The sequence below is a fragment of the Notolepis coatsorum genome, assembly GCF_963971535.1.
Source record: "Notolepis coatsorum genome assembly, chromosome: 1".
Classification (NCBI taxonomy): domain Eukaryota; kingdom Metazoa; phylum Chordata; class Actinopteri; order Aulopiformes; family Paralepididae; genus Notolepis; species Notolepis coatsorum.
The window spans coordinates 291,253,760-291,278,301 of NC_140165.1; the positions used below are offsets into that span (position 1 = coordinate 291,253,760).

The window sequence follows — 24,542 nt, forward strand, 5'->3', positions numbered from 1 at the left end:
CCACCTGCCGCAGCGCCCCCCCCCCCCCCCCCCCCCCCCCCCCACACACACACACACACGCGCTTGCAGTACTGTATAGTCTACGTGCGTAATGAATGAACGCAGTAGGCTTATATTATTCTAATGACTTGTTTTATTAGGAGATCGCAGATACAGTCCACCAGTCCGCTGCCCGACTCTGGCGGCCTTAATATGTGTACTGTACTTACTGTACAGTAAGTACCCCTCAGCTCGGAACTAGGCAGAATCTGCATATGGCTCGCTGATAACAAACTATCATTACACATGGGCAAAACAGAGTCCATTCTCTTCGGTTCAAATAACAAACTCAGCAAGACCGACGGCTTCTCAGTTACAGTGGGTGACAATATTGTCACAAGGAAAGATGAAATTACCTACCTGGGTTCCATCCTAGAGGCTAATCTCTCCTGTGACAAAATGGCATCCAATGTAATAAAAAAAGTCAACCAACGAACTCGATTCTTGTACCGGATCTCCTCTCTGGTAAACAAGAATACCCTGAAGACTCTGGCAGGAGCACTCATTCAGGGGTACTACGACTATGCTTGCACCTCATGGTACCAAAGCACCTCAAAGGCGCTAAAAACAAAATTACAAACATCTCAAAACAAACTGGTCAGACTACTGCTTGACCTTACTCCTAGAACCCACCTCACCCCTGCCCACTTTGACAACCTAGGATGGCTTAGAGTAGACGACAGAGTACAGCAACTTGCAATGGGCCTGGTCTACAAGATACACTACACGACCAAGGTACCCATGTACATGTCAAAATACTTCCCAAAGGTCAGTGAATACCACGATCACAACACCAGAGGGAGCTCCACAAATCATGTTAAACCCAGATTCGGCTCAAATAAGGGACTAAACACGTTTCGCAATTATGCCACATCAATGTGGAACGCCCTACCCAAAGCTGTAAAGGAATGTGGATCACTACCCACTTTCAAAACCTCCCTCAAGGGACACCTACGGGAGACTGCAATTCAACACTGGCCCCTGTAAATATCCTAACCCAACCCCCTCCAATGTACAGTAATTTACCTAGTATGGTTTTGTCAATAGCCCAATGTACAATTTTGTTTGTTTGTACAGTGTCTCCCCCCCCCCCCCCTCAATGTACAGTTTTGCCAATGTACAGTCATTTACCTAGTATGGTTTTGTCAATAGTCCAATGTACAATTTTGTTTGTTTGTACAGTGTCTCCCCCCCCCCCCCCCCCCCCTCAATGTACAGTTTTGCTTGTTTATACAGTGTGCCCCCCCCCCCCCAACCACCTCCAATGTAGATTACCCAGTATGGTTGTCAATATCCCAGTGTACCCAACCCCCCCCCACCCAACCTCCTCCAATGTACAGTTTCTACGTCAAATGTATATACTCCCTTTTCCTGACTCCTTCTGTATCACAAACAGTACTGTATTTGCAAATCTGGTATGTCATAAATGTATAGATGTAGCAGTACTGACTATCTGTATGTCATGTATGTCATATATGTCCTGATGAATTGAAAATGGGGGACCCTGATGTAAACAAGACGAAAGTCTTTCTCTGGTCTGCATCCCCTTAACAATTGTGTGTATTGAGCTGTACTGTATTGTACCCATTCTGCAATCTGTTAATAAAGTTTTCAATCAATCAATCAATCTGTATAGGGCAGAGCATATAGTATCTACTAAAGCCTAATGAAACAAGTAATTAGAATAATATAAGCCTACTGTTCATTCATTAGACACGTAGGCTATACTGGCGCACACAAGACTTATGGAATATTAATGCAGTCTATTTCCACGCGATTAGCTTTAGTTCTTATTTATTTATTTATCCACTGTCATTTGCAGTGTTGGTGTAGTAGGCTACATAGTGTATTTCAATATCTGTTTTATTGATTAATGATATATATATATATTTTTTGTATCTCTCTTTCTCCGATTTTTCTCTGTTTTTTCCCCGTCCCAATTTAGTCGTTGTGCCAATTCCCCCCCCTCCCCTACCTGGTTGTTGTGCGCATGTTCTCCTACTGGTCGGTACAAGGGAACCCTGAAGTATCCGCACGCTTCCTCCGACACGTGCAGCGACAGCCAGTGGCTCTCTTCTCACCTGGCAGCGAGGGCTCTCATTGGTGAAGTGTAACGCGTGGGAGGTCACGCTGCCTTCCTCAAGTCCTGCCTCCGCTGAGCAAGCGCCCAGACCTGACCTGTAGGCGTCGCTGTCCACAATGCCAGTTTCCCACCCATGGCTTCCCTCCCCCTAACCCAGCCAAACGAGTTAGTATAGCGATCAGCCCAAGCCAAGGCAATGCTGACTCCGGGAGTCGAGACCGCAGCCTCTTGCATTGGTGACGAGCGCAATCTCCGCTACGCCACCTGACCGCCCCATTAATGATATATTTGAAGGAATGCAAGTTATAGCTATATCAAACAAATGTCTGTACCATTAATCATGGGATATATTGCATGTTGGCTCTAACCTGCATTCTTTCAAATGTATAATTAATCAATAAAACAGATATGTAACAAATAAGAAATACAAATTCCACAGAAGGCATTAAATAATTATTATTTTCAATCATTTCACAATAATTGCATAATTGTGTTTGAATATCTGAGTAATTAAAGTAATTATACATTTGTCCAAAATAGCTGGTTCAGATATGGTTAATCCAGCTGCCCTGTGATCAGATGAATCCATATTATTTATTTTTCCGACATCCGCGTAATTTCTTATCGTACAAATATTGTCATATTTATTTTAATTATGATTAAGTAATTAATTTCAAGGAGGCCTGTAGGGTTGACATGAAGGAATCACTATGATTCCTCCCAAATAAAGCCATTAAGAACATGGAGAACAGTCTGTCAAGTTAATACAATTTTCAATCAGTCAATCAATCATAAGTGTGCTCCTCAGCACTCTTAAATTCTGCTCTCAGCCACGGCCGAATCCGATCTCAGGGAAATTTGGGGAATCTCGCTACCAGCCCTAATATGTCTTAAATCGGCAGAAATTTGCCTGAGAGCAAATTTCTTGTCGTAAATCCGTTCGGGAATGAGACCCAATGTTGGGACTAACTAACCTTACTGGAAGGTGCTATCAAGTACAGAAGGGCGAGGATGGGCAGGCCAATAGCCACGGCAAGGACCAGTAGGATCTTCATCCCTGCCGTCTGCTGCTGTAGCCCAGAGAGGTTTTCATACCAGATGGAGAGAAGCTGCTGTTGGCAGTTGGGATGGGCCACAAACTAGTCCAGTGTGTGTGTGTGTGTGTGTGTGTGTGTGTGTGTGTGTGTGTGTGTGTGTGTGTGTGTGTGTGTGTGTGTGTGTGTGTGTGTGTGTGTGTGTGTGTGTGTGTGTGTGTGCGTGTGTTTGAAAGAAGAGAAGAATGTAGTATAATTAATTAAAAAAACAATAATAACTTACTTCACACTTAACCCTTTACCACACTACCAAAGGGTCACTACGACAATACAGAAGGTTAACATTAACGCCACACGACAAAGGGTTAACCCTTTCACAACCACACTACAGACAGTTAACTGTCTGTAGTGTGGTAGTGAAAGGTTAACCTTCTGTAGTGTGGTAGTGAAAGGGTCAACACAATTAAACCATTTTACGCTCATCACCACCTTACCTTTTTCACCTCGTATTTTATTGCCAGTTTGAGCCTGATGAGGCTCTGTCTGGTGTAATGCTCAGAGTTGTCACACGAGTTGTCAGTGTTCCCGTTCAAGACGGCCTCCACCTCCTCCGTGTTCCGACACAGGTCCAGTAGTCCCACCACAAAGTCTTTACACTGCATGGACAGCTTCTGGTAATCATTCTGGAACACAAACGAGAAACCAAGAGGCTTTTGAGAATGATCAATACTTCTGAGGAAATAAATAAATCCACTTTGGATTGATTAGAAGGCAATTAAACAGGCTAATGTGTATGTGTGGTGTGGGGGTGGCTGGTTTAAAAGGAGAGCCCAAACAACTCAAATACAAATTATAATATGTTATTTCCATGGCCTAAGACAGGTCAATCAATATGTGTGAACTTGAGCTACTCTCTCCCAAAGCCAGAAATCAGAGAAGTGAGACTCAAACTGCTCCGTTGACAAGAGACTGGGAGACTGATTTTGTGGACCCACAGAAGTTATTATAATTTATTTATTTTATATCTAAATTAGCTTTATTCTATAGTAGTGGTCTATGTCAAATATACATATGAACTCAGAACATTCCCCTAGGTGCCCTCAGTGTCATCTATAATATATTTCCCAATTCATTGTCTATGGAGCAGCTTCAGACTTTATACTGTACTTGATGACATCACAAGTTTGAGTTTTAGCACTCTAGTTTTTGGATTTGGGAGAGTTGCTCATTTTCACTGTCTTAGACAATACTGTCTTAGACCAGAGGAATAAATCATTCTGAAATTGGGTGTAGTTCCCCTTTTAAGGAGCCACAGCTGACCTGGGTCAAACTAATTAGGCTATGTTCAAACTGCCAGCCCAATTCTTTTTGGCATATCCTGATTTTATCCAGATTGATTTTAGAAAATGTGCTCATTAGCCTTTAATCTGCGTGGTTTATTCACATATTCATATGCACCATGAGACCTCCTCTCTCTGTGAGAGCGACGGAGGAAGAGACAGAGGGGGAGGTAACAACTCCTTTTATACCTCTTACCTGACGTCAGCATCAATAGCTACGTCCCCTTGCACCTATAGCGCCCTCTTGTGGAAACAGTTAAGCAGTTACATGCAATCGTATACACATAACCTCAACAATTTCTACAGATACGGCTGGACGCTCTGGCAGCTCAAATAGGATCAAAGTACCCTTTTTTGTGTCACTCGCAACGCAACATATAACAACGTCAAATCCAGAGTGACAGAAGTGCATCAGCTGATAGTTAGCTAAGGTAATTTGCCAAACAGCAAATTATGATAAGCTTTCATTACCTAGAAAGTGAGCCAACGTTAATGTTAGTAACATTGGCAGCTAGCTATCGTTAATGTTATGGGTGGCTAATGTAGTTATAATACTATAATAATAATAATAATAATAATAATAATAATAATAATAAATATTTATTCATATTGCACTTATAAGTGCTACAGGTAAAAAAAACATTTAAAACAGATACAAAATAAGCATTTCAAGCAACATTTAATACAAGCATCCACACATCCACAGCAACCGAGCAGAAAACCCGATCTCCCATGGTACGGAGCTTGGTCCTGGGGGGTTTTAGAGAGTTGGCAGTTCCAGAGTTGGCAGGGAGACCTTGTACTCACTCCTGAGAGACAGGAAGCCAGTGGAGTGATTTGAGGATGGGGGTGATGGAAATGTTCCTGAGGTGGTAGAAGGAGGTCTTGCACAGTTTATTGATGTGAGCCTCAAAGGTGAGGCAATCCATGCAGATAGGTCGGTGATGTCAGGACACACAAGTCACTCACAAGAGATGTAACGGTATGAAAATGTCACATGATTATAGTGACCAAAATGATCGCAGTTATTAGTATTATCGCGGTATTGTTAAACTGTGCTGAAAGTGTAAAAAGTGTGTGTGTGTGTGTGTGTGTGTGTGTGTGTGTGTGTGTGTGTGTGTGTGTGTGTGTGTGTGTGTGTGTGGATAACAGATTTGCAGATGCGCACAATATTATTAGTATGCCAATAATATAATAATAATAAATAATACATCCACAGAACTGAACAGAAAAGTAATAAAAAAAAAGTTTGGTGTTGTTTACATGCAGATATATATCCCCTCCCTACTTCCCATTTCCCCACATGGAATTTTGGGGACATGTTTCAACAGCTTAAAAAATAGAAATATCCACCAAGTTTAGTGATGCTTGAACTGTCATTGATTTATGGCCAACTGTACACCATACGTAGGTAGCTTTGGAAGGGCTCTCCGCCACAGGGACACAGGATGTGACGGTAAGCACAGTAGACCAGTCTAATGAAGTGGATGGCAAGATGTTAGAAACCAGAGCGGATGTAACACTGTCATGACAGAGGCTCTCCCTACGTGTGTGTGAGGATGGCAGATGTAACCTGTGCACATTGATTACTTCAATGTGCAATAGATGCGCAGCCACCCCTGCTCCCAGGTCTAATTAGCTTGACCCAGGGCAGGTGTGGCTGAATAAACTGGGTTCTGAGATGAAAAGTGAAATAACGGTGACATTTCCGCACACTGCTTCCTTGAAATAGGCTACATAATAAACATTGATTCACAGAGGAAGAAAACAACAGCTAATCCTTGGCATATTCACTCACTACGCCTACCCAACCATTAACACATATTGGAGATCTCATTGTTGGCCGCCATGCGTTGGTTGCCAATCACAAGATTTCTCGTTATTTAATCATTATTTCTTTTATTAGCGATATCCATTCATTGTTCATACGTCCAGCCTGACATTATCATTGGGAATGGCTCTGAGCTCGAAAAGGGCAAATACCGCCCCCTATCGTCTCCCGGATGGTAATGCACATCATTGGATTGGATTGAGTGAAAAAGTGCATCAGAGATAAACTCCGCCCCAGGGTTTTCCCACCTCTGGCAAGCAGTGTCGTGTTACCAGAGTCAGTGGCGAGGCTGGAAGCAGCTTGGATCATGCTTTTCGGACTATAACATTGAATAAATAAACGCGATCAATATTTGGAATGGCGATCAGGAATTGGATTCATCTTTTTGCAGAACATCTGATCTGAGGTAAGGAATCTATTTTACCAGTTTTGGGTTAATCAGAGTTGTTTTTCACAGATTGCACAACGTGTGTGTGTGTGTGTGTGTGTGTGTGTGTGTGTGTGTGTGTGTGTGTGTGGCGTTCGGCGCTGAGCGCGGCACGGATAAATTATTTTTCAGCCCGCTTTTGTATCGTGCATAAGAACACAAATACTCTCGATAATCTAGCGTTTATTTGAAAACTATTCATAAATCAGCCGGAAAATGACAACGTGTTTTGTGTATTCTAGTAAATGGCTATTTTCGCGGATTTCTCTGGAATGACTAGAAATCTCCGAAACTATACTCGTATTCAAAACGGTATAAAACGGAAATGTACTGATGAAAAAACAATCCGTTTCGTACATGTTGACTGCAAGCAAGTCATTGATAAGCGACGGGTGTATTAGACACATAGCCATAATTTAAGATATAGTTTATGCGTTCGCAAATGTGCTCATCCTCCCATTCATTAACGTGGTGGCATTCAAGCGATAAATCGCCATATCCGGCTGGCAACCAATGTGTTAAAGGTGCTATAGATACAAATGTTATGTAGAGTAATCATTTAAATAAATAATAATAATACATCCACAGAGCTTTTAGAAAGGTGCAGAATACAAATATTGCTCAATGCATTTATCATTTAAAAGATGTTTGCAGGTTCAAAATGAATGTTGTTTACATGTTGCAGGCATGTATCCCCTCCCTACTTCCCATTTCCCCACATGGAATGCACCTGATTGGATAAAATGACATGCTGGTGCTCTAGTGCAGTGTTTCCCAACCGGGGGTACGTGGGTGGTCCCCAGGGGGTACATGAAAATATTTAAAAAAAATAAAATTAAAATAAAAAATCTTTTTTTTACCAACTGTTTTTTTTAATCTTTTTTTTTTCAAGTTCAGAGGAAAGAGACATTCACATCAACATTTCATATTAATTCCCACAGTGGCATAAAAAAGTGGCTTTTCAGTATATAGATTGTCCGTCAGTATAGTCATATACTGTGTAGCCTGCCTGCTTGCAGTTGTGATTTTTAGAGATGAATCATCGTTTAATAATGTGTGGCAAACAAGGTATGTTTATCTCCGTTATATTAGTGAGAAATAATGCAACCTTGGCCCAAAAAGCTAGTACTCCTGGACATTCCCACATCATATGTATGTATGTTCCTATGACTTTTTGCGGACATAAAGCACATAGGGGACTTTGTAAAATTTTGATTTGACAGAGTTTCCTGGGTGACAGATCAAATCTTTGTATCAGTTTGTAATGAGTTAATTGATTATTATAATTACGAGAGGTTAACGGAATATTATCCCATACATTCTGCCAATTTATGCAGGCGTTGTAATCCTTTAAATCTATGTTCCAGACAGTGGTATTACCTGTAGTTCTGTTTAGTTTTCCTTGTATTTTATTATATAACCCAGAAACAAAACCATTTTTAACATTTATACCACTGACTATAATCATTAAAGGATGAACTGGTAAAGGCTGATTCCATGGGACACCATAAGTGTGCATTGCAGTGCGCAACTGTAAATAAAAAAAGAAGGATGTACGGGACATTATAGATTTGTTTGAGCTCTTGAAAGGATCTGAGACCGTATTCACTGTATATGTCAGATAGTTTGTGAATACCTTGTCTTTGCCAATTGGGAAATGTAGCTGGTGGTTTCCCTCCCAACAGTAAGAAGTTGTTATCAAAAATAGGGGTATCTAGGTGCCATTTTGTGTCCCACTGTCCCATTTCGGCAATATATTTCCAAACGTAAATTGAATGTGCTATAATTGGGCCGAATTTAGTACGGCAAAAGCTTTGGGATAGACCAGAAAAGAGGATATATTTGAGTGTATATGGAGATACAATGTGCTTCTCCATATTCACCCATGGTATGTCAGAATCATTATTGAACCATCTTAGCAACGGCCTGAGCATAAAAGAGAAATAGTACTGTTCGAAATTATGAACCGATAGCCCTCCTACTTTCCTACTGTAAAAAAATAAATAAAAGATTTATGTACAGGAAAACTGTACCCAAATAAAGAATAATGCATGCCAAAATTGGGGGAATTCAAATTAAGTATAATTTGATGGATATAATATTATTATTGGCTATACTTGTTCTATCGCGCAACGTTCAGCTTCCCACCGGACTGTCAGGTGTTACACCGAGCATCAGTGTAGCTAGTTAGCAAAATATCAAGCCTCTTTCAAAATTTCTGTTAACATTATGGATCAATGGCTGAGTCGAGCTGGTTCATCCAGCAACAACAGCACAGGTGATACTGCTGAATCAGGAGAACCCATTCAGAAGAAAAAGAAAATGGAGAAAGTGAAGAATCGTCAGTTTGGTGAACATTATGTGCTCTCTGGATTTACTGTCACAACTACAGAGCAACCACAGCCAATGTCAAGTCAAGTCAAGAGTTTTATTTGTCACGGCATACGGATATACAATGAAATGCGGGTGGTCTTGCCCGCAACGATGTGCAATTGGTACAACATATAATAGAATCCAATACAAAAATTTGTGCAATAAAATTGTGCAATAACAGGTAGCAGGTAACAGTAAATTTGTGCAATAATGGGTAACAGTTAACAGTTAACAGTAGTAGTAATAGTAGTGCAATACACTGTTACTGTTGCTAATACTAATTTAAAGTGGCCTTTCCTTTTGGCAATAAGTGGGGTGCGTGCGGCCTGAGTGTGTGCCCGTTCATGCTAAAGTGTTACAGTGGTACTCAATGTTCATTGTTCAGGACTCTGATGGTGTTACGTTCCAGCATGTGGCTGTTGTATGTTTGTACTTTTGTGCCCCCCCCCCCTTTTCTCTCTCTTTCTCTCTCTCTCTCTCCCACTCCCTCCACCTGCTATACTCTGATCCAGGTTCCTGTCCTTCATCAGGACACTAATTGGAAACCAGCCAGTCATCCCAGCCATCAAGCAAATCACCAGTTGACCAATCGGAAGCCCTCCTCTTGTTTTAAAACCCATGTGGCACTTCCTGTTTCCCCCCTTCTTTTTGTCTATATGCTGTTGGTCGAATGTTTGATTCTGAGATATTTAGCCAAATTGGTACACGTGTATGTGTGTGTGTGTGGGTTGGGAATTGGAGCAGGTAAGGGCCCAATACACTTGGTGCTACACGTAGTGGTATTATTGTCTAGACACACTAGGTAAGGAGTGATGCCACTCATTGTAGGTTTTGAACATAACGTTTGGTTAGTCAGTGTAGGTAGTGAGTAGTAGGTTTTATTTGACCTTTGTGTTTGTATATAGGTAGACAAGATATTCCTTACTGAGTTAGTTGTGTTTTGTTTTACTTAGTTTATTCCTTTGGCATCATTCAAGCTCCTTTTCCCTTCTCCCCCCCCCCCCCCCCCCTTTCCCCTTTGGTTGTGTGTATCAAATCCACCATTGTCATTGTTTGTTAGTCTGTTTTGTTTGTATATAAAAAAGGCACAATATATTACTTTCTTTAAACTAAACTTGTTGTGGGCATTGAATTATTTATCCTTTGGTTCATTTATCACTAATTACAACACAATCATCTTTTATGTTATTCACCCCTTCCCCTAGACATACTGGGGTTGTAACATAAAATGGGGGCTCGTCCGGGATCTCCTGTAAAGGGTTCCTGGTTTTGATGATTGTTTGTGGTGATGATCCACATAATTAATTCTTTCCTACTGTTATTGGTATTTTGTAATTGGTGTACTGTTGCTGTCCACTGCTGACATGGCACAGTTTACCATAGATCAGTTTATTCAGAATCCCTCTGTTGAAATTTTTGTTAAGTGCCGAAAGGATGATTTGTTACTGATAGGCAAGCACTATGGTCTCCAGATATCAAGGTCTCTGCTTAAAAAAGAGATTAGGTCTATGGTGTTGGACAAATTGGTGGAGATGGAGATACTTGTGTTGCCAGAGCAGCCTGGTTCTAGTGCCTTGGAGTTAGAGGGGACTACAGAAGTTAGTTCTCCTTTGTTGCAGGAGGAGCAACAAAAGTCACCAGTTGGCTTGGGTGCGAAGGCAGAGGTGAAACCACCTGCTACATTACCGCGCTTTGACCCGCTCTCTCCTAGCTCAACCAGTTCACTGGTTGATGCACGAATGAAAATTCGCTTGACTCGGCTTCACATGGAAGCTCAAGAGAAGGCTGAGGCACGACAAATTGATTTCAGGCTAGCAGTACGCAAGCTGGAAATCGAGGCTGAAACGGCTGTTAAAATACGACAGCTGGAGTTGGAAAATGCAAGAGATGGTTTCCAGTCTCCGATGGCACAATCTTCATCTCAATCAATTCTGTCTAGGTCATTTGACATAAGTAAAAATATATCTCTGGTTCCACCTTTTCGGGAGACCGAAGTAGATGCCTACTTCAGTGCATTTGAGCGTATTGCTACATCCCTTCAGTGGCCGAAGGAGGCATGGCCTCTATTGTTACAGTGTAAACTGAGTGGAAAAGCTCAGGAGGTGATTTCTTCTCTGTCCATTGATGATTCATTGCAATATGACATTGTGAAGTCTGTTGTTCTCCGTGCATATGAGTTGGTGCCAGAGGCCTATAGGCAACGATTCAGGAATCACAAGAAGTCCTCAAGTCAGACATTTGTTGAGTTCGGCAGAGAGAAGGGAACTCTATTTGACAAGTGGTGTAGTGCTAACAAGTCTACGGACTACAACTCTCTTAGAGAACTGATGCTGTTGGAGGAATTTAAGAATTGTGTGTCTGAACGCATTGTGGTCTACTTAAATGAGCAGAAGGTAACTTCTTTGTCACAGGCTCCTGTTCTTGCGGCACCAGATTTTGCACTACCATTTAAGTTGGATGTAGATGCCAGTGGTATGGGAGCTGGTGCTGTCTTGCAACAGGAGGTCCATGGGATTGATCATCCTGTGTGTTACTTCTCTCGAAAGTTCAACAAACACCAGCTGAATTACTCCACGATCGAGAAGGAAGCCCTTGCTTTGTTGTTTGCGTTACAATATTTTGAGGTCTATGTTGGATCTAGTTCCATGCCTGTGGTTGTTTATACTGACCACAACCCGCTAGTATTCCTAGCTCGTATGTACAATCACAACCAGCGCCTTATGCGTTGGTCCCTGATGGTCCAAAACTATGATCTGGACATTCGCCATAAGAAGGGTACCGATAACGTGTTAGCGGATGCCTTATCTCGAGTGTAAGATGTGTGTGATAAAAAAATAGTATGTACAAAAGGAAATGGGAGATGGGTTTGTTTTTGTGTACGGGGGTGTTACGTTCCAGCATGTGGCTGTTGTATGTTTGTACTTTTGTGCCCCCCCCCCCTTTTCTCTCTCTTTCTCTCTCTCTCTCTCCCACTCCCTCCACCTGCTATACTCTGATCCAGGTTCCTGTCCTTCATCAGGACACTAATTGGAAACCAGCCAGTCATCCCAGCCATCAAGCAAATCACCAGTTGACCAATCGGAAGCCCTCCTCTTGTTTTAAAACCCATGTGGCACTTCCTGTTTCCCCCCTTCTTTTTGTCTATATGCTGTTGGTCGAATGTTTGATTCTGAGATATTTAGCCAAATTGGTACACGTGTATGTGTGTGTGTGTGGGTTGGGAATTGGAGCAGGTAAGGGCCCAATACACTTGGTGCTACACGTAGTGGTATTATTGTCTAGACACACTAGGTAAGGAGTGATGCCACTCATTGTAGGTTTTGAACATAACGTTTGGTTAGTCAGTGTAGGTAGTGAGTAGTAGGTTTTATTTGACCTTTGTGTTTGTATATAGGTAGACAAGATATTCCTTACTGAGTTAGTTGTGTTTTGTTTTACTTAGTTTATTCCTTTGGCATCATTCAAGCTCCTTTTCCCTTCTCCCCCCCCCCCCCCCCCTTTCCCCTTTGGTTGTGTGTATCAAATCCACCATTGTCATTGTTTGTTAGTCTGTTTTGTTTGTATATAAAAAAGGCACAATATATTACTTTCTTTAAACTAAACTTGTTGTGGGCATTGAATTATTTATCCTTTGGTTCATTTATCACTAATTACAACACAATCATCTTTTATGTTATTCACCCCTTCCCCTAGACATACTGGGGTTGTAACAGATGGCCTGGGGGAAGAAGCTGAGCCTAAGCCTCTCTGTCCTAGTAGCTGGGGTTCGCAGGCGTCTGCCTGACCTCAGCAGCTGGAACAGGCTGTTATTGGGGTGGTGAGGGTCTTTCATTATCCTGCAGGCTCTGGATTTGCACCTCTTGTTGTATAGAACCTGCAGGGGAGGTAGTGCAATACCCGTGGTACGCTCGGCTGAGCGCACCACTCTCTGTAGGGCCTTCTTGTCTTGTGCCGTGCTGTTTCCATACCAGGCAGTGATGTTTCCAGTCAAGATGCTCTCTACAGCTCCTGAGTAGAAGGACTGGAGTATCTTCCCCGATACTCTGAACTTCCTTAACTGTCTCAGGTGGTAGAGGCGCTGTTTCGCCTTCTTTACTACTGTGTCTATGTGTGTTGACCATGTCAGATCCTCTGAGATGTGGACCCCCAGGTACTTAAAGCTGCTCACCCTGTCCACGGTAGCCCTGTTAATCATCAGTGGTGTGTGTGTCTCCTGTTGTCCTCTCCTATAATCCACGATCAGCTCCTTGGTTTTACCAATGTTCAGGAGCAGGCTGTTGTCCTGGCACCAGCGTTCCAGTACCTCAACTTCCTCCCGGTAGGCCTTCTCGTCGTTGTCCGAGATCAGCCCCACCACCACCGTGTCGTCTGCGAACTTCACTATGGAGTTGGAGCTGAACTTGGCCACACAGTCGTGTGTGTAGAGTGAGTACAGCAGGGGGCTTAGAACACAGCCCTGGGGGGACCCGATGCTCAGGGTGATGGTGTTGGAGGTCTGACCCCCCACCCTGACCGCCTCAGAAAGTCCAGTACCCAGGCGCTCAGGGCGGAGCTCAGACCCAGCTCGATCAGCTTGTCCACCAGTCTGGTGGGGACTATGGTGTTGAACGCTGAGCTGTAGTCAATGAACAACAGTCTCACATAGCCCCCCTTCTGACGGTCAAGGTGGGAGAGGGTGCTGTGCAGTACCTGGGAGACAGCGTCGTCAGTGGACCTGTTTGTCCTGTATGCAAATTGCATAGGGTCCATATCACTGGGGAGGGAGGCACAAATGTGGTCCTTGACCAGCCTCTCAAAACATTTCATGACCACAGAGGTGAGTGCCACCGGTCTGTAGTCATTTGGACATGTTGGGGAGGGTTTCTTCGGTACAGGGATGATGGTAGACATCTTGAAGCAGGCCGGGACCACCGACTCCGCCAGGGATTGATTAAATATGGCGGTGAACACTGGGGCAAGCTGGTTGGCACAGGACTTAAGTATGCGTCCTGTTATACCATCTGGGCCAGCAGCCTTCCTGGTGTTCACCTGCATAAATGCTCTTCTCACACTGTGTACCGTCAATGAGAGAGCATCCCCCCCCCCCCCTGCGGATGCCCCCCCCCCTCCACAACAGCCGGCGCACCAGTGACGTCACTAGCCGTTGGGCTAGCAGTGCCACTGTTTGCACCAAACCGCGCATAGAAGGTGTTGAGCTGGTCCGCAAGGGAGGCGTTGTCGCTCCCCATTGAGGGGGCGCTGACTTTGTAGTCAGTTATAGCCCTCAGTCCCTGCCATAAGCCTCTTGTGTCATTCTGTGCCATTTGTGCCTCCATCTTGTCGGCATACGTCCTCTTAGCAAGTTTGACAGCCTTGCGCAGAGTGTAGACTGTTGTCTTGTACTCTTCCATGTTTCCTGACTCTCTGCCCCGGTTATAAGCAGTGGTGCGAGAGTTCAGGGCTGCTCTGATGGTACTGTCCACCCATGGTTTCTGGTTTGGGAACACCCTCGCCTTCTTTGTGGGGACGATAGTATCAGCCAGTGTTGTTATGAATGACACTACAGCGTCTGTGAAATCGCTGACGTCACTGTTACTCCTCCTGAACATTCCCCAGTCGGCGTCATCTAGTGCGTCTTGAAACGTGGAAACTGATTGGTCGTCCCATTTTTTTACCTCACGTGACACGACGGCGTCACGTGATCTCTGTTTATACGCTGGGACCAAAAAGATGGCGGCATGATCCGACGTGTTTGTTGCTCCCGCTAATGGTGGAGCCGGTACAGCCTTGTATCCGGCTCTAAACGGGGTGTAGCAGTGGTCGAGTGTATTTCCTCCCCTTGTGGAGCAGACGATGTGCTGGAAGAAAGACGGCATGATTTGCCTGATTGAAATCCCCGGCTATGTGTTTCCTCTGTGGCGACATGCTTTTGAATAATAGCATGAAACCATCCCATTTACATCTTTTTATATTCAGATCTAATTCTATTGCCTATATTTATGTCTTTCTGCTATTACCCTGCCCATACCTATACCTCCCCTCCCCCATGCTGCTATGACACCCACATTTACCCAAGGGGATCAATAAAGGAATATTTCATCTGATTTTATCATATCGTATCTCATCTTATCTTATGTTATCTTAGTTTTGAGTCTTCAGTGCTTTGTTAACTTAATGTTACAATGGGAATGAGGTGATGATGTCAGACCTCAGAACTAAAACTTTACTTCAATAAACTGCCAACCTGTGTGACCATGTGACTTTATCCAGGTCATCCACTCACACACACACACACACACACACACACACACACACACACACACACACACACACACACACACACACACACACACACACACACACACACACACACACACACACACACACACACACACACACACACACACACACACACACACACACACACACACACACACACACACACACACACACACACACACACACACACACACACACACACACTCACTGAAACTGGCGCTGCTGTGATGGCTGCCTTTCTGATCGCTCCGACGAGACTGTGCTTTATTTTGTTAATTTTTATAGTATTAGGAGTTTTATTTGCACCAACTGTTGGTGCATTATATGTGTATGACCGTCAGTCAATCATTGACATTGGATTAAGAAAAACTTACCGTTTGGATTGCTCTCTGGATCGGATCGCTGAACAGCAGAAATGGCCCACCGAGATCCTTTGTTATGCCGGCCACGGACAAGACAAAAAGCCGCCGCGAAGACGAGGAAAGAGAGCCGGGGTCCGGAACAGACTGAGGTCCAAACGACACAGAACCACATTGCCCAGCATATTGTTGGCCAATGTGCAATCGATAGGAAACAAATTGGACGACATCAGAGCAAGGATCCAATTCCAGAGGGACATTCGGGATTGTAACGTCCTCTGTTTCACAGAAACTTGGCTGAGTCCAGATGTCCCGAATCATGCAATAGAACCGGCAGACCACTTCTTCGTTCTACGAAAAGACCGGACGGCATTAGAGTCACTAAAGAAGAAAGGAGGCGGCATTGCCTTCATGATAAACAAGGAGTGGTGCGATTTAGGCAACACAAAGGAAATGTCTAACCACTGCTCCCCAGACCTGGAGTTTATCACGATAAAATGTCGACCCTTCTTCCTCCCAAGAGAGTTAACGTCCATCATCCTCATCGGAGTGTACATTCCACCACACGCGAACACTGAGGTCGCACTTTCAAAACTTCACGACGAGGTAAACAAACTCCAGGCAGCTAACGTTGACGCGGCCATTTTGGTCTTGGGGGATTTCAACAGCGCGCGTCTTAAAAAGGTGCTGCCGAATTTCTATCAGCATGTGACCTGTCCCACCAGAGGCGAGAACATATTAGACCATGTATACTCGCAATTTAAGAATGGGTACAAGTCACAGGCTCTTAGTCCATTCGGTAAAAGCGATCACGCCGCAATTTTTCTTTTGCCTAAGTACAAACAGTGTCTCAAGCGAACGCCGGTGGTCTCGCGAGAGGTTAAGCGTTGGACCGTGACGTCAGTAGAGTCACTCCAAGCAGTGCTGGGAAGCACAGAATGGAGTGTACTCCGTGATAACACAGCCAATATTAACGAATACACCGAAACGGTGATTGACTATGTCTGTACTCAGGTAGAAGTAATAATCCCCACCACCAAAATTAATATCTACCCAAACCAAAAGCCCTGGGTAGACAAATCCGTCCGTGAGGCTCTGAAAGTGCGCACATCAGCATACAACACCGGGCTGGTGACAGGCAACATGGAAGAACACAAGATGGCAAGATACAACGTCAGGAGAGCAGTAATAGAGGCAAAACGGCGATACAGGGATAAAGTTGAACTTCAGTTTGAACAGGCTGACTCTAGAGGCATGTGGCAGGGCCTCAGAACAATGACAGACTACAAAGGAACCCCCCTCAAACTGAACAGTGACATCTCCTTAGCAAATGATCTCAACTCCTTCTATGCGAGGTTTGAGGCTGTGAATAACAACACCAGCCTACAAACCACGGCAATGGGGGGGGGGGGGGTCTGCTGATGGAGACTCAGTGTTCAGGGTAACAGAGCATGAGGTGAGACGGATCTTTAAAAAAGTGGATATCAGGAAGGCAGCAGGACCGGACGGCATCCCCGGCCGCGTCCTAAAAGTCTGTGCCGACCAACTGGCCCCGGTATTCACTGACATCTTCAACCTGTCCTTGGAACAGGCCGTCATCCCCACCTGTCTGAAGAAGTCCACCATCATCCCTGTACCCAAAAAATCTACGCCCGCTTGCCTCAACGACTACCGCCCTGTAGCCCTCACCTCCATAGCCATGAAGTGCTTTGAGAAGCTAGTGAAGGGCTACATCTGTTCCTCCCTCCCCATCAACCTGGACCCTCTGCAATTTGCATATCGCCCCAACAGGTCCACGGAGGACGCCATAGCCCATGTGCTGCACACAGCAGCATCACATCTGGACAAGAGGAAGGGGAACTATGTGAGAATGCTGTTCATCGACTACAGCTCAGCATTCAATACCATAGTCCCCTCCAAACTCATAGCCAAGCTCAGGGACCTGGGCTTGAACTATGACCTGTGCCAGTGGGTCCTGGACTTCCTGACGGGCAGACCCCAGGTGGTAAGAGCCGGCAACTGCACCTCCTCATCCATCACGCTCAACATAGGGGCCCCCCAGGGCTGTGTTCTGAGCCCCCTCCTCTACTCCCTGTACACACATGACTGCGTAGCACAGCGGAACAACAACACCATCATCAAATTTGCTGATGACACAGTAGTGGTGGGCCTGATCTCTGCCAACGACGAAAGGGCCTACCTGGAAGAGGTAGAGAACCTGTCACAGTGGTGTCAGGAGAACTGCCTCTCCCTGAACGTCAGCAAAACAAAAGAGATGATTGTGGACTTCAGGAGGTCGGGGGTCAAGGACTACAGCCCCCTCAGCATCGACGGGGCACCAGTTGAGAGAGTGAACAGTTTCAAGTACCTCGGAGCCCACATATCCGAGGACTTGACATGGACCACACACATTGACAGTGTTGTGAAGAAGGCACGACAACGCCTCTACTTCCTCAGGCGCCTAAGGAAGTTCCAAGTCAGTCAGAAGATCCTTAGGAACTTCTACTCATGTACAATAGAGAGCATCCTGACCGGCAACATCACCTCCTGGTTTGGGAATAGCACTGCACAAGACCGTAGCAGACTACAAAGAGTGACACGTTCAGCCGAACGCACAATTAGAGGGGGGCTTCCCACCCTCCAGAACATTTACAACAAGCGGTGCAAGGGGAAGGCTAAGAGAATTATTAAGGACTCGAGCCACCCGAACAACTGCCTCTTTGAACTGCTGCCGTCAGGCAAGCGATACCGGAGTCTTATGGCGAGCACAGAAAGACTCAGAAGGAGCTTCTATCCCCAGGCCATCAGGCTGCTAAACGAACAATAATCGCTAAACGAACAATAATCACTATGCAACAACCATCAAATGCACACAGCACACACACCCACACGCACACACACACTCACTCAAACAAACAACACACTGCAGCACCCACTCTCCACACTTTAGATCACACAAACACACTTACACTTTATATTTATTGATAAAGGATTTGCACTACAACTCGTACACCTACTGTGAATTGTACCTAAACTGCACCTCGTCCATTTATGCCTTGCACTATATAGTATTGTATATTAGTACACTGCACAGTATTGTATATTGTATGGTAACTACGTCTACGAACATTGTACATATGTCTAAACTGAACACTGTGACCTCTTTTTTTTTCTTCTAATTTTTACTATGTTTTTATTTCATACTTATCTTGTCATGCACAGTCTCTGGAGCGCAACAGTAAGAAGCATTTTGTACAAAAGTATTCTGTACTTCTGTATGACAACTATTAAAGAAACTTGAAACTTGAAACTTGAACACACACACACACACACACACACACACACACACACACACACACACACACACACACACACACACACACACACACACACACACACACACACACACACACACACACACACACACACACACACACACACACACACACACACACACACACACACACACACACACACACACACACACACACACACACACACACACACACACACACACACACACACACACACACACACACACACACACACACACACACACACACACACACACACACACACACACACACACACGGTCTGCCACAATATATAGACTATTAATTATATATCCTGGGGATCATCACGATTGATGCATAGTAGGGGGTACTTTAGGTTGGCCTTGAAATGCTTTGGGGGTACAGTACTCAAAAAAGGTTGGGAACCACTGCTCTAGTGTGATATCTAGTATGAATGGTATCTATAGCACCTTTAATTACCACAAGAAGAGAAGAACAACATGCTAGTATACAATCTGGCAACATACAACAGAGCATAATACTAGACAGTACAGGCTATTATGCCAAGATACTGTAGAACCAAGCTGTACACATGTGGGTGTGTCCATTTTCACAATAAACATTAGCTTAAAACGTGATGGTGGTGTGTGTGTATGCAGTCAATACTGCTTCAATTGGTAGTTAATGAGTGTATCGAGATCAAACATGCCCATAATTGTAAAAGGTTAAAGACAAGCTAATTAAAGGTCATGGTACACACGAGTGCATGCACACACACACCCTATCACACACACATATACACACAGATTCAATGGTTCATATTATTCTTAATGTAATAATAGGAATTTAGGAGTAATTTACGAATCTAAAATCTGTCAATTGAAAACATATATTGGTTTCATGCTCCAACATTTGGTTACACATGTTTTAAAATTTTTTTTTTTTTTTTTATTAATTTTTTTTCTCTGTGCAGTTTTGGCGCCCCCCTCTAGATCTGCAACCATTATTTTTACATAAAAATAATTCTAACATAAGGGAAAATGAGCCAAAAACGGTCGGTTGGTCTGAGCCTCAGCTTTAGGTGTTCACAGTCAGAACATGCTAGAGCGCTGTGCATTGATGGGTATCGGTCAAGTGTTTATAGAATTGAGCGTTGAGGAAAGAAAGACTAACGTTAGAGAACTATGAAGAGGCAAAAGCCATCCGGCCATCCAGTTTAAAAAGAGAAGAAAAGAAGAAGACGAGAAACGTGCCAAGGTGAAAGGTATGCAATTTTGTACAACTTCCAAGACCTGCCACACCAAGAGCTGATGAAGCAAGCAGAGGCACTTGTACACACCTTAAACCATGGAGGGCAATCTGATTTGGATGGGAAGGAGCTGGCTCAGGAGTTGGACAATTTGATGTGATTGATGACTTTGCAGCGAGGAAGGCCAGAAGGATTGCACTGTAAATGGAAACCAGGAGCTACAGGCTAACCTATGATGAATTGAAAATGGGGGACCCTGATGGAAACAAGACGAAAGTCTTTCTCAGGTCTGCATCCTCTTAACAATTGTATGTATTGAGCTGTACTGTACTGTACCCATTCTGCAATCTGTTAATAAACTCTTCAATCAATCAATCAATCAATCAATCAATCAATCAATCAATCAATCAAAACCTTGAAGTGTGATGATAGGGAGTGGAATGTAAATAGTTCTTTAGACAAAGTGAATTTGTAATTTTTATTTATTTGTTTGTTTATTTAGCATAATATATTTTGATTATATATGTGTAACATATTTTACAATACATAATTTTCTTTTAAAGCTAATTTGCACGTTATTTTATTGTTTGTTGTTATTATTATTATTATTATTATTATTATTATTATTATTATTATTATTATTATTATTATTATTATTATTATTATTATTATTATTATTATTATTATTGTGTGTTAGCTAAGTTGTTTATTTGTTTTAATTCTTTAGTGTGCATTTTACATTTATTCTTAGCTCTTGTTCTTGCTTGTAAAAATTATAGGTGCAGTACTTTACTGTATAACTGTTAACCCTTTCACTGCCACACGACGGAGGGTTAACCCTTTACTATCACACAACCAATGGTCGTGAAAGGGTTAACCTTCGGTGTATTGTCGCAGTGAAAAGGGTTAACTGGTTGGTAGCGCGGCGATGTTTTGATTTTTTGGGGGGGGGGCTCAGACCGACCGACCGTTTTAGATTTTTGGCTCATTTTCCCTTATGTTAGAATTTTTTTTATGTAAAAATAATGGTTGCAGATATAGAGGGGTGCGCCAAAACTGCGCAGAGAAAAAAAAATATATAATATTAAAAAAAATTGTGGTGAATCTGGTGGTGAATCTCGCCTAGGGCGCCAAATGTGCTAGGTCCGCCCCTGCCTAGGGGGGTCTATATCTATGGGTCTAACGACCACCCCTAGGCATGGTCTAATTCTCACAACCCACTCCTGCACATGATGTAATGCTTTAATAAACATCGGAAACAATGCCAAAATAGTCGTTGAGTAAATTATTACTCTATAAACTACAAACGCTTATTCAAGAAATGTTAAAGTTACAAGACATTTTTAAGTTACAAGAAATATTAAAAGTTACAAGAAATTACAATAAATGTTAAAGTTACAATAAATGTTTAAAGTTACAAGACATTTTTAAAGTTAAAAGAAATGTTAAAGACAAACCAGATAAAAGCAGCTGTAGACGTATATAAACCAGGTGATACAGCTTTAACGTGGATGGAAATCAGGAAATGACCTCATCATTACGCATTGGTGCAAAAATAATCTTGTAATCCATCGTGCATAGATTACATGATTTCAACTACATCTCGTATAAAGACCTCCCCCTGGATACGATTTGGAGAAAGGAGGTCCCAGAGTTGGATGTAGATTTTTATTGGGATGCAGTCTGGGAAAATGTTCGGCTATCCTCACGCAACCCAGATCACCAACAGATTCATCAAAATTGTGTTCACAGGACTTATTTAACCCCTAAACGATTGAATTTAATGGGTCTCAGACCTGACTCTCGATGTACTTTGTGTCCAAACGGTGCCACAGGAACATTTATGCATATGTACTGGGAATGCCCTCCCGTTGAGATTTTTTGGGAAAATGTTACCTCTCAGCTCTCAGATATTTTCTCTCGGACCATACCTGCATCTCCTTCTGTATTGTTATTGAATGATGTCTCTCAATTACTGACCTCTACACATGTGAAAAGACTCATTTTGGCCGGCCTCACAGCCGCAAAAAAATGTATTGCCTCACGTTGGATTCACCCAGACAAACTCTGCCCAAAGGTATGGATTCTCACCTATCTTGATGTGATCTATCTGGAGATATCCACTGCACGTGTTATAGGGGTTAATGAATCTAATATCGCGATTTTGGTTGGCTGCTGTGGCAAAGTTAAAAGAACGCATATAAGTTTGGAAATTTGTATTACTGAATAATGCATTGTGTGTGTGACTCACGTTGACGTGTCCTTTCAGCCAAACAGGATAATTAAAAAATTATCCCACTCAATGGCCAGACGCGTCTTATGGCGACATCTACAATTACCTCATTGAGTCTCCAGGTAGACTAATGTTTATATTTAAGTGCAGTGGTCTATCTATAATAGCCGCTCACACTACCACCGAAGCTCCCCCCTCTGATGGAACATTCAACATTCATTCGCGCGTCGTCTCGCGCCGTTCAGACTCCGTTGACAATCTGCGCATGCGTATGGGGAGTAGGTGCTGAAAAAGCTACTTTAGCTCGGCCGATTTAGTTCTGATCGATTAGGAATGGGTTGCGCCGTGTTCAGGAGACTCAGGCGCATAAAAGTCTATTCGATCATGTCTCTAGCACCCCCACAGCCGTAGCTGCAACCACTTACATCAAGGCTCTCATCCACATTCATTCTTATGCTCCCCCCGCAATCTCCTCCCCGATTTCAGAATCCCGGAAGTGTTGCGTGGTCTATGGGTAGCCTATTTCTCATGATAAGACCACATTTCCCATAAACCCTGTTGCTTGCTGTTGCAAAGGAGATTTTGCCATTTGATCCCGACCCCCAACAGCTTCCCAAACAGGATTTGTTTTGATGAAGCTTGGAGAGGGTAAACAGCCCCTTCTAACCGTGAATGTAGCTTCCTTTGTGCTGTAATGCCATTCACCATTACAAATTATGGATCTGACCCTTTGGCAAAAAATATCAATATCAATAAAAAAGTGACTACCAGCGGACTTGTCCCAGTCTCATCAATCATCTTTCATTCTCATCCGTCTCATCATGTTTCTTTTTTTATTTTATTTTATTACATTATTATTCTAATTTGTTGTCTTTTTCTCATTTAGCTCCCATCCCCCAATTTATAAATGATGCCAATTCCCTTCACCTGACAGCTAGGAGTTTAGCTGGGTGAGCGTAAGACGTGCCGAGGTTTACACTATCTCTCCCCGATCCCCTCCCTGCTGGAGTCGCTGTTGCAACGACCAGGACTCATACTCGCCCGGCTTCCAGCCCGTGGACACTGCCAATTGTGTTCGTAGGGATGACTGACTAAGCCGGAGGTACCGCTGCCAGGAAATTTAACCCGGCTCTCTATGGTGATAAGAGAGTGCTTAGACCTCTACACTACCAGCCGCACCCCTCATCCCGTTTCTGCAGTAATCCTATCAAGACATGGGTATTGAATTTACAATGATATATTGATGTGCAAAATCTTTCTAGTAGTGCCTTTAATACTATACCTTGAACTCCTTCTCGATGTTGGCCAAAACTGCAAGCTCGTTGCTTAGCTCCAGAGCGGTCATCACAGGATCTTCACTGGCGAGAGAGAGGTAGGCCGGGCTGGCAAGGCCTTTATAAGCGTTGATGCGAGATTGCGAATGGCTGAAAGAGTCGTCCCTCTGGTGCCTGCCGCAGGTGGTGCACTGGCAGAAGTAGTCGTGAGGCCGCTCTATGCAGGCCCCCTTCATCAGCAGTATGTGCACTACCTCATATTCATGGCAGTGAGATGCGAGGATGATGGGAGTGATGTCGTGGGAGAACCGTGTGCCATCATCATCATATGCAAAGAAGTCATCGTGCGTCTCGGCCTGGCTGGGGCTGTTTATCAGCCGTTGACTGTCTGCGAAGGCCTGGTGGCAGAGCAACGCCTCTACAATGCGAATATAGCCTTTGCTGATGGCTAACAGTAAAGCATCTCCTATCCGTGAAAGTTTCTTCTTCCTCAGCAGGAGCTCAATCACCTCCAGGTGTTCATTGGCCACGGCCAGTTGCAATGCATTCTGGCCCATGTAGTTCACACAGTTGACGTTAAGATCGGGCAGTTCCTCCAACATCCTCCTCACTTCGGGAATGTTGCCGTATTCTGCAGCATCTAAGAAGTGCTCCTCTACTTTGGACAGGCTAGAGGAGTGTCCACAGAACATGTAACCCGGTCCCCGCAAGGCCTGTCTCCTGGGCTTCACCTTGGACTGCTGAAGCAT

At 43.7% G+C, this 24,542-nt stretch overlaps 1 protein-coding gene across 1 annotated transcript in view; it reads right to left on the reverse strand.

Annotated features, from left to right (window-relative positions):
* trpc6b (transient receptor potential cation channel, subfamily C, member 6b) overlaps positions 1-24,542 on the reverse strand; it is a gene marked incomplete at both ends in the record, with an annotated part of 57,851 nt that extends 33,309 nt beyond the window's left edge. Inside the window, 3 exons of the mRNA XM_084310360.1 lie at positions 3,097-3,261; positions 3,651-3,839; positions 23,802-24,542. Of these exons, the coding sequence (XP_084166486.1) occupies positions 3,097-3,261; positions 3,651-3,839; positions 23,802-24,542 (1,095 nt within the window). The remainder of the gene's footprint in view (positions 1-3,096; positions 3,262-3,650; positions 3,840-23,801) is intronic.